Source organism: Sus scrofa, chromosome 17, assembly GCF_000003025.6.
Source record: "Sus scrofa isolate TJ Tabasco breed Duroc chromosome 17, Sscrofa11.1, whole genome shotgun sequence".
NCBI lineage: Eukaryota > Metazoa > Chordata > Mammalia > Artiodactyla > Suidae > Sus > Sus scrofa.
Genome location: NC_010459.5, coordinates 36,629,739 through 36,644,326, shown reverse-complemented (window position 1 = coordinate 36,644,326; position 14,588 = coordinate 36,629,739). Strand labels below are relative to the sequence as shown.

General features: G+C 49.8%; 1 protein-coding gene across 1 annotated transcript in view; it reads right to left on the bottom strand.

The window, feature by feature from the left end:
• The window catches only part of BPIFB4 (BPI fold containing family B member 4), a 29,599-nt gene continuing 19,934 nt past the window's right edge, over positions 4,924–14,588 (bottom strand). The window contains exons 12-16 of the mRNA XM_021077979.1: positions 13,513–13,580; positions 11,810–11,852; positions 10,114–10,177; positions 6,758–6,834; positions 4,924–5,629 (exon numbers count right to left, since the gene is read on the bottom strand). Of these exons, the coding sequence (XP_020933638.1) occupies positions 5,606–5,629; positions 6,758–6,834; positions 10,114–10,177; positions 11,810–11,852; positions 13,513–13,580 (276 nt within the window). The 3' untranslated portion in view covers positions 4,924–5,605. The remainder of the gene's footprint in view (positions 5,630–6,757; positions 6,835–10,113; positions 10,178–11,809; positions 11,853–13,512; positions 13,581–14,588) is intronic.

The following is a 14,588-nucleotide window of genomic DNA, read 5'->3' as shown; positions in this document are numbered from 1 at the left end:
AAAGAAAAGACTCATGAGGGTGTGACAAGAGGTGGCTGAGAGGTGTAGGATTTTTGCCGTGTTTGGGAGTGACAGGCTACCGCTTAAAGGAATGTCCTCTCTGCCTGCCTGGGGCTGGGCATCCACCCAGTCGATGTTGGCTAGCGTGAGTGCACATCTCTGCTGCAAAGACAGTTCCGTCTTATGCCTGTTGTGCAAGGTGAATTTCTTTCTTTCTTTCTTTCTTTCTTTTGTCTTTTTGCCATTTCTTGGGCCGCTTCCACAGCATATGGAGTTTCCCAGGCGAGGGGTCTAATTGGAGCTGTAGCCACCAGCCTACACCAGAGCCACAGCAACGTGGGATCCGAGCCGTGTCTGCAACCTACACCACAGCTCACGGCAACGCCGGATCCTTAACCCACTGAGCAAGGCCAGGGATCAAACCTGCAACCTCATGGTTCCTAGTCAGATTCGTTAACCACTGCGCCACGACGGGAACTCCTGAGGTGAATTTTTTTTGCTCTTTATTTTTACTTCTTTAAAATTAAAAAAATTTACCTATTTATTTTGCAATTTTAAGTTCAGTTTATTTATTTATTGAAGTATAGTTGATATACAATATTGCACTAGTTTCCAATGTCATTGTTTTAGCTTTTTTAAAAGTATAGTTGATTTGTAATGTTGTGCCAATTCCTGCTGTACATCAAAGTGACTCAGCCATACCCCAGTGTAATTATGAATAGTGCCCCCTTTTACTCTCAGAACAGTCCCAGTCTGGATGATAAATAGTTGTGGGGTTTTTGAGTTTTTGTCTTTTTAGGACCACACCCGAGGCATATGGAGGTCCCCAGTCTGGGGGTCAAATCCGAGCTATAGCCACTGGCCTACACCACAGCCACAGCAATGCCAGATCTGAGCCGTGTCTGTGACCTACACCACGGCTCACGGCAACACTGGATCCTTAACCCACTGAGCAAGGCCTAGGATTGAACCTGAGTCCTCGTGGATCCTAGCCCCATTCATTTCTGCTGAGCCATAATAGGAACTCCTGGATGATAAATAGTTAATAGTTAAGCCTCATGACAATCCTGTGTGGTGAGTGGGGGATGTTTGTCTTCATTTGCCAGTAGAGCACTAGCTTGGGAGCGTCACAGGCCTAAGAAAGAATTTCAGCTCTGCCACCTACATACTGCATGACGATGGGCAACTTAGCCTCTCAGAGCCTCCATTGCCTCTTCTGCAGGAGAAGAAGGATAAGTAGTCACTTCCGTGCTGGTAGATGTAAGTGCCCAGCAGGTGCCCAGCACCCAAATGGCCATGATGATAAGGAGGATGATTTCCATTTGTGGATTCAAAGGACTTCCCTTCTTGAGCTGTCAGAGGCAGACCAAGGTACCACAGTACAGATCAGATGGGCTCAGTACTGGGAGTCAAGAGCTGCTCTGTGGCCAGTGTGGCCACTCCACATTGCTTCTAGGTTGGAACCATCTGCTTAAGAATGGGCGTGCCCAGGGCTGGGATTGGTGGTAGGGTCTTGGCATCCCACCCCTAGACAGGACCCCCACACAAGCAGAGACTGGCAGGACTTGCAGGGGTACAAACCAAATGCCACTGCAAATGGCTTACCTGGGACCTGAGGCCTGGGACAAACAGGCTCTACAGGACCCTGGCAGGACCCAGCCTTCTCTTTGGATGCTTGGCCGATGCGAAACATCGAGCAGGCTGGAGGGAGGTCGTCAGGCCCAATGTTGGACCTTCCAGCCATCCCGGTGTCCCAGCCAACAGCACATGCGGCAGAACGGCCCAGTTAACCCCCAGAAGCATGATAGTAAGAATGCTTGAGCATGTCCTTTGACGTTTGAGAAATCATAACTAGTGGGAAAATGAAATGAGTTATTTATAACCCCGAATTTCCCCCCAAATTCAAAAATCCTCTCAAAAATTAAATAGTAGAAAAAATTAAACTTGTTGAAGGATGTGGATGTGTATTAATGTCTAAAGAAGGGGTGTGAGGGATTTGGAGGGCTTCACCATCTCCTCCTTCAGCAGAGGATCAGCAGATAGATGGGGCTGGAGAAGGGGGTGAAGGCAGATCCTGTAGGGCCTTGTGAGCAGTGGTGAGGGGTCTGGATTTTGCTCTCCATGCCAGGAAAAGCCCATAGAAGGGCTCGACATAGAAAAGGGAGGTGATTGGCTGCATGGTTTAAAACAACAACAACAACAACAACTTTCTGGTCCCTGAGTGGAGAACGGATTTTAGGTGCAAGATTGGAAGAAGGGAGACAAGTGAGGCTGGAGCTGTGGTCCAGAGGAAAGATGATGGGAGGGGGGCTAGGTTGATATAGAAATAGAAACAAATGGATGAATTAATGAGAATTTGTAGGCAGTGGCTTTCACATTGTAAGTAGGAACACAGCAGTCACAACCGCTAGCCCTGGAATCAAGTTCCAGTCATCCTCTCGAAGCACCGCCGCTAAGGCGGGACTTCCTCCCCTCTAGCCCATCCCAATGAAGGCTGGACAGGAAGTCCCTCCCTACTTCTCTCTGAGCCCACTTCCCAGGAACGAAGGTTTGCTTGTTACCAAGGAGACCAGGGGAGAAAGAGACCCTGGATTCTGGAGAAGGGAAAGATGATAGATTGTGAAGACCCCTAGAGAGGTCTCTGATGATGTGTTTCTTCTCAGAGAGGCCTTTCCTGACTGTGCAGTGGTGCCTCTCTTCCCCTCTGATATGTGTCCCTACTTACTCCCTTTATGACGCTCAAGACAGTCTCAACATAGACTTTTCTCTGTACTAATTCACTTACACTTATTTCCCTTAGATCTTATTATTAAAGGTCTGTCTTATGTCCTAATAGATAAGCTTCAAGAGGGTGGAATTGGTAGCCATTAAGTGAACGAATGATGTGGCCAGGAATAAACCCAATATACTATTGAGTTACAATAAACTATTGCAAAAGAACCCAGTAGTTTAGCTCCTTAATATTTAAAAATCACTGAGAGGAAAAAAATATCCTAATTGTGTAAAAGGGACTTCAGTATTTCTGTGTCTCCTCAAGGCTAAAACCTGGGATCACATAACTCTGTTAAAACTGCTCTGAATGTGATCTGTGGTTCTAAACATAGATGTGGAGCCATGTGGGAAAACAGCCTCCGCTTTGCTCTGGGAAGGATTCCTTGGGCATACTCTTACCAACATGCCAAGTCTTCAGGTTAGCTCTCAGTTTGGCTCTGATCAGAGGTTTAAAAGTTCATCAACAGAAATGGCAACTAGAGTTGGGAGACCAGAAGGGGGAGCTCTCACATCCCAGGACAAGAGCAGAGCCTAGTAAGAAAGGTTCCTCTTCTTCTCTGGTAAGGAAGAAGACTCAGCCGACTAAATGCCATGGGCTGTTTCTCTATAGCCCTCCAACTTCCTTTTCCCCTCTAAAAAAGCGTTCTCCTTCCCTTGCCCTGCAGGGACGTGCACGTTGGCTCACCATGGTTGCAGAACCTAAACTGCAGTTTCTGCTGATCCTGAATAAGCCCATCTTCTTTAAAGAACTAACTCGTAGTCTATTTGTTCTAGGTCAACTGAGGCAAAGGATCCCAAAGGCTCACACTTTAGAAATTAGTACTAACCACAGCAAGCGCTTACTGTGTGCCAGCCTCGGGGCTGAGCACCTCAGAAAAATGGTCTCATTTAAACAGCCTTACCCTCATCTTAGAGAGTTATTATTATTATTATCATCCATTTTACAGGTGGGAAAACTGAGGGTCAGAAGGCTAAGGGCCTCATCAAGTCAACCAAGTGATAGTGATAGAATGTGAAACCCATTCCAAACGTCTCGCTCTTTGATGACCTCCTGATGTCAGAATCGAGACTGGTGATGTGTAAGCTGTCCTGTGGCAAAAGAACCTCTCTATAAAATGCTGTCTGCTTTTAATTGAAAAGCTTGGCCGTTTCCCTCACCGACCAGCAGACTGGGTTTCCAGGAGCCCTGGAGCGGTGGCTGGGGAGCAGTTGCTCTGAGCAGACAACACATGGCCAGGGTCTAGGTTTCACTAGATGTATAGTCATTGGGCTTTATTCGTAGAAACCAAGGGCTTGCTTATAAAGAACCAATTTGGGAGCTTCCTTGCTCATTTTGTGGGCTGCAGCTGCATCTGTACCTCCCCAGCTTGGACCTGAAGGCATGAGATGCCTGGCATTTCTGCAGAATCTCTATGGCAACAAGAGCCTTGCTGAGCCTCATCTACATCTCCCGCCTCACTTACCCAAGAGGAAGAGCGTGGAAGACCTTCCTGTGCTCACCAGCATACCTGGTTTTCCTTTCCTCCCGAGCCTAGGAAAGGATCACATTTCCCCGCCCCTTGAGAGCAATGCAGGGTCATGTGACCCACTTTGGCCAATGAAGTCTGAGTGGAAGTGATGTGTCTCTCTTCCTGGTAGAAGCCTGGAAGTGCTGGTGCTTGACTCTTTATGCTGTCTTTGCTTTGGGGACTGCGCAGCTTTGGGGCCAAATCTAGCCAAGGGATCGGCACCCTGCAGGTTATGAACAGAGGCAGTGTGGTGGTGAGTGGAGAGGGCATGCGCCCTGTGGCTAAACCATCAGGTTCAAACCCCAGCTCTGTTACCTTGCAGCTGTGTGACCTTGGGCAAATCACTGAATTTCTCGGTGCCTCAGTTTCTCCACCTGAAATGTAGGGACCATCCTAGTACCTACCTCATGGTGCTCCCATGAGGCTGAGATCAAGTTCCAAAGTCTCAGCAGGGAGCAAGCACTCAACAAACAGCTCTCAGGAGGATGGAGCAGGAGGGTATCTTTCTGTGGCCCTTTCTTCTCTCCCCTGGGACCTGAGAGGCACCCACCCACCCTTCTGGGCAAGTGACATGCTGGGAACACAGAGAGGAGGGGGAGGGGAGAAGGCAACTGAAAGCCGAGAAAGGAGAAGAGACCCTTGTTATCTTGGCACGTGGGAGTTAGGCTAGAAGGCAGTCCCTCTGGCAGCGGGTAGTCTGATGACTTTGAACTTGCTGCTTCTGGGTCCTGGCCCTCCCCAGAGGCTGAAGAGTGGGCGATGGGAAGGGGGAGGCACTGAAACAAGGGATCAACCAAGGCCGGCGCTGAAGAAGGCAGCGAGGACTGAATGAAGGCCCCGCCCTGCGCATCCTCAGGGTCCTTAGAGACGTCTGGCATTTTTGTCATGAACTGAACCAAACTACCCTTCGTGCGCTCTAGCAACATCTACCAGGATCCCCAGTGAAGGCTTGGAAGAAACACTGAGACCCTGAGCAAGGGTCCTTTGAGGAGACTCACCCCATCTGCAGGGAAAGTGGAATTTTTTTTTATTGAGAGCAAGACGTACGCAGGGTGGGTACCAGCGTGGAGTCGGAGAGGTCTCGGTCCTCAAGGTGACCTCCTACCCCCTGCCGGGGTCCGACCATGGATGGGATTATTTGCCAATAGGGCCAAAGGCTGGGTCCTTTCTCATGGTCAGGGTAGGTGAGAAGAGGGGTGGAAGGATGGGGAGGGACCCTAGGTGGGGCTGAAGGGACGTGGAGCTGGGCACTGTGACAGGCTGAGCCTTTCCAGGGATGGTTCTGGCTTCTTTCACGGCTGCAGCAGCATCTCTGCCTCTGTCATTCAAGTACTCAGCACCAGAAGGTCCTTGGGAGGCAGAAAGAGAACCCAGTTAGTGGGTGGGGTGGTTTCTGGCCGCAGCCTCAGCAGACAGTTGCCTGCCTTCGGAGCAGGCAAGTCACATTTCTCAGCAGCAGTAATTCTGCACAGCGGAGACAACTGGGGCCTGAGAATCACCCTGGCTGTGTCATTAGCTTGCCCTGTACGTGGGCTCATGGGCAAGACACTTCCCTCCCTGCCCCTCATCTCCTTCTTTTCCAAACTAAGAGAAGCAGGCCTGAGCCCCTCTCCATGCGCTTCCCAAATCCAGTTTTCATAATTAAAAATGTCACAACAAAATAAATAATAAAAGTAATAGACTTAATCCATGGAACAAAATAAATTCCCATGTATCCTTACAGACATAAATAATGAGTAAATAAATAAATGAGAGAGAAGAGATGGCTTTTCTTCACAGCAGAATTCCAACTAATACATGTGAAAGGAATTACAGAAACGGCAAATCACCACTGAGCAAACAGCCCAGTAATAACTGTTGCCGGCAAGGGCCATCCATCCATGTACGCCAAAATTAGGGGGAGAGAGTATGATGAGGAACAGGATGTTTGCAGAGTCACGAAGTATCTCCCCATGAGATATTTATTAGTCACAAAAAGAAAAATAGTAACTTAAACAGAGGAGTCTGGCAGGAACCACCTTAACCACAAAGTCAAAGCGAATATCGCCAGGAATGAGATGCTGACATCATGTGCCCCAACACAGTGCGCTGAGAAGGGCGGGGCATCATTGGTGGCATTCTTGCCAAACATACAGGACCTCAATCTCATCTCGAGGAAATATCAGGTCCAAATCGAGGGACATCCCACAAAAAGGGCCAGACTCATCAGAAATGCCAAGGTCATCAAAACAAGGAAAACTGAGGAACTGTCACAGATGGAAGGCCACTAAGGAGACGTGACAACCAAAGGCAAAGTGGAATCCTGGATCCCAAACCAGACAAATGCAGATCCGGTGATGGTGACACCACAGCAGGAACTCCAGCCCCATCCTTTAAAGGAAGAGGCCCCTGTGGCCCCGCCCTTCATCCTCTTTCTCCTCCCTCCTCCTCTCCTGGCTGCATCAGGCAAAGCAGAACAAAGCAAGGTCTCCCCTTACCTCCAAGATGTCGATGTCTGCATTGCTGAAGTCGATGTTGAGGATTTTGGGGAGAGGGACACCAGAACCCAGCACGGCTGTGGGGGGAAAAAAAATCAACCACAGTCAGTGCGGCCAAGAGGCACGGTCTTCCAGAAGCCACCAGTATTTTCAAGAAGATGAGCCATTTCTTTGATGCCTCTAGGCTTTGGTCCTTGCAGGTCCTCCTGCCCCAGCACACTCCCTCACCCTTGCCTGCCCGCTGAATTCTGAGCTTCCCTGAGCCTCGGGATGTCACCTCTACAAAGCTTCCTCCACCCCAGGCCAAGCATCTCCGGGCTGCCACCACCCTTCCCAAACAACCCCATTAGAGAAATCATAGCATATTAATCCCCTTTCTCTGCAGCTGTCACCTCCACCAGATTATGAGTTTCTTTGGGCAAGGACTCTGTCCCCAGCATCGCCCAGCCCCAGGCGGGGCCCGGAGGAGGAGACAGGTGTTTGTTGAATGAAGGTGTGGGAGGATGCAGGTGGGGCCCCAGCAAGTGACCACCAAGTACTGCTTGGTTTCGACTGTCAGAGCCTAAGCAGACATGCTGGCTAATGTTCTAGAAAGAAAGAAGGAAAAGAGGAGATGAAAAAGGGAGGCAGGAAATGGCAGGTGGGGGGAACAGGATTGAGTGAGGTTGAACAGACTTCCTGACTCCAGCAGGATCTTTTTTTTTTGTATGTTTAGGGCTGCACCCACAGCACATGGAGGTTCCTAGGCTAGGGGTCCACTTGGAGCTACAGCTGCCAGCGTACACCAGAGCCACAGCAACGCGGGATCCGAGCCGTGTCTGTGACCTACACCACAGCTCACGGCAATGCCAGATCCTCAACCCACTGAGCAAGGCCAGAGATCGAACCCTCACCCTCATGGTTACTTGTCAGGTTCTTAACCCACTGAACCACACTGGGAACTCCTCTAGCAGGATCTTTCAGAGACTTAAGGGCATTGTGAATCTACCCCAAGGGATTCTATTCAGTATTTCCCAAACTTGCTTGGCCACGGAAATCTTTTCTCAGAGCATCTTGTGGGACTAGTTTTCTACAGAACCCATTTTGGGAATCATGGATCTAACCCAGTCTCTCACTTCTGAGAATAGTAAACTGCACTATAGCGAGACTAAGGGACTTGCTGCCAAGTTCAAAGCACCTCTTTGAGGCCACGCCAGGATGGGAATCTCCAGATCTCGGCTCCCAGGTCAGCCCAGCCCAGCCCCTGACATCATCCTCTCCTGCCAGGGAATGAGCATAAGCTTGGTGACCAGTGCTTTTCTGTGAACCCGATTCTGCCTCCTCTGGCGACAGTTCCCAGAGTAAGGATCTGCTTGACATCGAGAGCTCTCCAAATGAACCCAGCTGGCAGAGCTGATAGCGCCCCGCTTCATCCTCTCTTCCAGGAAGTGGAACCAGGGAGAGAGAGGTCGGAGCCCAGCAGCATGAGGGCTGGAGACCAAAGTTTCCAATCATAACAAGGTGACTGATGGGGCCAGTGTCCCAGCCTCCAGGGGCTTCATAGTTCAAAGAGTGGCCGCAGAGAGGAGGCACCACACTCAGTCTGTTCTAGTTATCAAGTTAGGCAAGTAAACCCTGCTACAATGTGGCTGCCTAGGGGGCAGATTCTGGGTTAAGAGGTTTGGGATAACTGTAAGAACAACTTTAGCTTTCTCTGTACTGATTGAATTTCTTTCTTTTTTTTTTTAAGGGACATACCCGAGGTATACAGGAAGGTCCCAGGCCACGGGTCAAATCAGAGCTACAGCTGCCACAGCCAGAGCAATGCCAGATTCGAGCCACAACTGTGACCTATGCTGCAGCTACAGCAATGCCAGATCCTTAACCCACTGAGCAAGGCCAGGGATTGAAACTGCATCCTCATGGTTACGAGTCAAGTTCATTACCACTAAGCCATGATGGGAACTCCTTTTTTTTCTTTTTGAGGCTGCACTTGCAGCACATGGAAGTTTTCAAACTAGGGGTCGAAGGGGCGCTGCACCTGCCGGCCTATGCCACAGCCACAGCAACACCAGATCCAAGCTGCAGCTGCAAACTATGCCATAGCTTGTGGCAACGCCGGATCCTTAACCTGCTGGGCAAGGCCAGGGATCGAACTTGCACCCTCATGGACACTCTGTTGGGTCTTAACCCACTGAGCCACAACAGGAACTCCCTAACTTTTTTTTTTGGCTGCACCTGCAGCAGGCAGAAGTCCTAGGGCCAGGGATCAAACCCGTGCCACAGCAGTTACAATGCCATATCCTTAATGACTAGGCCACCAGGGAACTCCCCTGATTGAAATTTTTATAATAATAATGTATGCATATAGTCCCTTATAACTAAAAGTACACAAATTAAACAACAAATACACAATTAAAAATAAGTTAGGAAGACAACCACATGAATATATTTAACAATACTGAACTGTGCATTTAAAAATGGTCAAGAAGGTAAATTTTATGTTATGTATATTTTACCACAACTAAAAAGAAACATACAAAAATTTCCAGAAATATCTTGGACTGTATTTTAAAAAATAGAGAAAGAAGAGTTTAGAAGGAAATATACCCAGATGTTGGGATTAATTGCTTCTGGGAGGTGAGGTTTTCTTTTCTAAACTGTTCAGGACTTTCTAAAATGTACACAATAATTTTCATCTATAATCAGAAGTTTGCATAGATAATCAGAAAAATCAGCCAAATAAGGGGAGGAAATATAGCAAAAGCAGAAAATAAGGATGTTAATGGAAGTCATTTGCATGTTCATGGACTTCAAATGTAACATTTGCATTCAGAGGCTGAAATAAATAAGCTTAGAATGAAGTTCTCAGAATACTATTGATGGGAGTTCCCTGGTGACGGCAGGATAAGGATCCAGTGTTGAATCTGCTGTGGTACCGGTTTGATCCCTGGCCTGGAAATTTCCACATGCCACAGATACAGCTGAAAGAAAGAAAGAGGAAGGAAGGAAGGAAGGAAGGGAAAGAAAGAAAGAGAAAAAAAGAAAGAAAAGGAACTACTATTGAGGTAAAAGAGCTATGCACAAAATATGCCCCACAGGAGTCCCCACTGTGGAATAATGTGATCAGTGGCATTTCTGCAGCTCCAGGATACAGGTTTGATCCCTGGCCCAGCATGATGGGTTAAAGTATCTGATGCTGCCGCAGCTGCAGCATAGGTTGCAACTGTGACTTGAATCTGATCCCTGGCCCAGGAATTCCCTATCCCATGGAAGGGGGAGAGGGCATAAAAAAAAAAAAAATAGGCTCAACAAACCAATAACCACCCAGTCCTCAAGTCACATGCTCCCAGAGAGGCCCTGACACCTGCTCTCACCATTCATTGCGGGCATGAACGCCAGGTCAAAGATCTTCCCGACCAGCACCTCCATGAGGCCGACCTGCAGTGGAAGGATGAAAAGGCAGTGGTTGGCTCAGATCCGAAGGGATCCTTGAGGCCCTGACCTGTGATCAGAGATGAAGCTGCACAGCTGCCCCTGGAGAATATGGGAGCTGGAGAGCCCCCGGGATTCTGGAGCCACCAAGCCACTAACCCCAAGGTGCACCTGGTCCACCTGCTCCCTGTGCAGATGGGAGGGCTGAGGCCCGGAGGGAGGCAAGTATTGGTCCGAGGCTCGCGGTAAGGCTCAGGTCTCCCTGGCCATGATGATGAAGCCACAATGGTGGCTCAGAAGTCCCTGGGGCTCTGTAGCCAGCACTTCAGGTTCCCACCCCAGCTCAGCCTCCATGGGCCTTTGGGCAGGTTCCTTCACCTCTCTGACCCTCAGTTTCCTTGGCTCTGAAATGGGCCAGCAAGCTTCGCTTGCATGATGGTGAGAGGATCATGTAAAATGCTTGGCCTTGAGTCTTTTCATATATAATCTCTCTTCTGTAAACCTTGGTTTCTACATCTGCAAATGGGACTAGGTAATTCTTACTTCATAGGGTGCGTGTCAAAACCCAACTTAAGTTCCTCTGTGTCAAATACCTGCCGTGGTGCAGTGCCACGTGGCACTACGGTGACAAGACCTTGGACCTTAGATCCCAGCACTGCTTCTTACTGGCTCTGTGACCTTAGGCAAGTCCCTTAACTTCTCTGTGTTTGAGTTTCTTCTTTGGGAAGTGAGCTAAAAATTGTACCCAATCGTAAGTTTGTTTTGAGGATGAAATGAGAAAAGTTTGCTACAAAAAATACTAAAAGCCTCATTTAGTGCCTGGTGCCAATCCCTGTTGTTCCATAAATATTCACTAATTTCACATTAACTATTGGCATCTTTTTCCACTGCCCTTCTCTGGACGCCAGTCTCTCCATTTATACAATGAAGCTCATCACACCAATGCCAGGGCTTTTTTCGGTGAGAAAAGCCTCCAAACGAGCAACACAGTGGGTTTGCCTGTCTCTGCACAAGTGGGAATCTGACCCAAGCTTGTCCCAGAAAGCAAGCATCTATTTCATGATCAATTTATGAAAGAAAATGGCATTTGTGACGCTTTAGGTGGGGTAGGGGACTTGAGAATGAACAAAAGAGATGTAACAGGACCAAATTCTAGAGTAGGAGCATCTCAGATTCACAGATCCTTAGAAAAGCAGAATTCCAGAATGTGGGGGTCAAAGGGGGGTCGGACATAAATCTAAACCTGTTTGCTTTACAAATGAGGACAGCGGCTCAGAGGGGGTCGGTGTTGCCAAGAGTCACTGACAAAGCTGAGCCCCCTGATCCAGGGAGGGAGGGGGCCCCAAAGGACATGGCTGCCCCCATTGCCCCCCACCCTGGGGTGGAGGAATTTGGGCCAAGTGATCTCCCTGAGGGCAGTCAGTTGAAATGGGACACCATAGGCGGAGGAGGAGCTGGGAGCCTGGGCTACTGCCCCCCACTCACTTTGTAGGCCTCAGTTTGTCCACCTATAAAATGAGGCCTGACGGCACTGGTGCCAATCAAGGCTTTGGAATTCATGGACACCCCAGGCCCCCCACCAGCCTCGCATGGGTGCCATTCCCAGGTCTCACTCTGGGGCCTGAGCTTGGTACTTACGTCAAAATTGCCCACATTTGAGGTTCTGAGGTTGAGGCTGGTCCTGCGGATACAGAAACCGCTTATTAGAAGCAGGAATTGCCTGAGAATCCTAAGGGGCTCACATTTCAATCAATTATCAGAAGCCCGTCCACCAACTTCCTCACGGAGGCCTCTCTCCATCTGAGGGATTCACAGGAATAAGACTGGCCTCCACTATGTACCAGAACTTGTGCCACACACATAAGGCTCACATCACAGCTGTGCGTCCTTGGCAAATACATGACCTCCCTTAGCCTCAGTTTCCTCCTCTGCAGAGTGGGTGGCTGCAGGGATTAATGAGATCATTCAAGCAGGGCCCTTAGAGTCACGCCTGGTACATAGTGATTCCCACTCACGCCTGAGCAATCGCCGCTGCCTCGCTTGCTCCACCAGCAGCCCCATGGGAGAGGAACTGGAGGCTCCCGGGGAACTGGGCAGGGCCATGGAGCTGGGGAGGGGAAGCCCTGGCCTCGCTATTCACAGCTGCTGTGCTATTCTAAGTGGGGAGGCCGGAGGCCTGGGTTCAAGGTCTTGCTCTGCACTGAGAGGGCTTTAGTCTCACTGCATCTGAACCTTACCTGCAAACAGTTCTACCCAAGAGAGGCTGAACCAGACCCGCTCACAGGGCAGAGACATGATGGAGGGATTGGCGTCCAGCAAGAGAGCAACAGTGAAGCCTCTTCTCAGGGGAGAGGATCCGGCTTTGGATTCCTTCCTGATTCCCACTCTCATCCTCTTTTCCCCTTGACTGCTCCATCCACAAGCTCTTTCCTGAGCCTGGAAGTTTGCCCACTCCCAGCTCTTCACCTGGCTGGACACTGCTTCCCACCCAGGCCTCAGTCTCAGACCTTAGAAACTCCTGAATGGCTCTGATTAGCATCATATCACAAGGTACCTTACAAAGCACTAGGGATGTGCTGACAGATTTGCATACAAACTCATTTCTCTGGAAGTGGGAAGAATCACAGACATGGGTCATTGCCAAGAATTAAGTGAATTAAGCCACATGGAAGGTTTAGCTGAAAGCCTGGCATTTAGACCACATCCACTAAATAATAGTTCTGTTATTATGCAGTAATACTCTCCTATGTGGTAAAGACAGTGATACCCATTTTCAGATGAGAAAACGGAGTTTCAGAGCCAGGACATCACTTGGCTTACATCACACAGCCAGTCGGTGGTCACATTCGGATGTGAATCCATACTGCATGGCTCCATGGCCTGTGCTTATAACTATTCAATGCAGCTTCAGGTCAGACAGATCAGAGTTGGCTCACAGCCCCTCTCTGTTCTCACATTGTGGCCTTGAGTAAGTAAACCCACCTCTCTGAGCTCTAGTTTTCTCCTCTTTAAAAGGGGAGTATAGCCCCGACTCCACAGGGCTAAAGTGGATAAGACATGGAGGTACCCAGGGCAGAGCCTGGCACACAGCCACTGCAGCATCATAACTGCCCATGTTTTGTCGCGGTAGGTCCTTCCCTGAAGCTCACAGCTCCACCCATCCTGCCCAGCTGGTGCTGGGAGTCTTGCAGTCACCGCCCATTTTCCCCTGTGCAGCCCCCCAGATGCACCTCGACAGCCATGCCCTCCCTGGTCCCTCAGTGAGGTGGCACCAGTCACAGTGGCACCTAAGAGGCCTTTCTGAGGAGCGGGAGCCAGAGGCAGCAGACAGACTCGCTTACTTGTCCAGCTTGGCGTCGATCATGAGCTTATCATTCACCACGGAAAACATGGCCAAGAGTTCTGTGTCCTGGAGGAAAGAGAAGGTGAATGGAGTGGCGTCCACACTGGCCGTGGCGTCACACCCTGGCCTTGGCTTGCTCGAGGCTCACGGTGCGGCCCCCAGTAACCCTCACCGTGTAATGGATTTTCCCCACTACCGCAGGGAAGGAGCTGGGAATCATAAATTGCCTTCCTTAACTGCTGTGCCCAAGTGAGTCACAGCAAGGGCTGGGACAGTCCTCAGAAAGACAGTTGTCACAGGAAGCCAAGAAGGTCGGGGGGGTGTTCTTCCAAGTTTCTCTGAGCGGGCTCAGAGGGCATGGGCGTGGCCTGCAGCCCAAAAGCCGGCTTCAGACCAGCCATTGCAGATGGGATTGGTCATCAGCACTGTCAATCATAACTGCTCCGCCCCATCTCAGTACCGGGGTATAAAAGGTCCACACTTTCCGATTCGGAAGCCTCGTTGTAGGGAGGTCCGTCTTTGCCTCCTTGCCCTTCCTGCCCCCCTCCCAGTAAAATAAAGCAAATAGTTCTTATGGAAAAAAAGAAGCCCCAAACACATTCAGGTGATGTTATTAGTTAACAATAATTGGGGTGACGGAGAAGAAGCAGGGGCGGAGGATGCTCATGGTAGGGACCTACACAGGCTCTGGAAACCATCCTGGGGAAACGGCGTGTGCACTGAGGTCTGAAGGATATGGAGGAGTTGGCCAAGTGGGAAAGAGGACGTGAGAGTGACCAGGCAGTAGGAAGGGCGTGTGCAAAAGTGCTGAGGCAGGAAAGAGATTAGCGGAGGGGCCAGAGAAGGCAGAGAGCAAGGAGTGAGAGGACTTCCGGAGACTGGCGTGGGGGTGGGGCCAGACCAGGCTGGCAATTGAGGGCGAGAGGTGTCAGGGCTGATCCTGGGGGCAGTAGGGGTCACAGCAGGGTTCTGAGTTGGAGCAAACGTTTGGACTAATTGATGGAAAAAATCTCCGCCCAGTAAGGACTAATCCACAAGGGCCTGGATCAGGGGCCGCCATCCCCATTCCTGGGT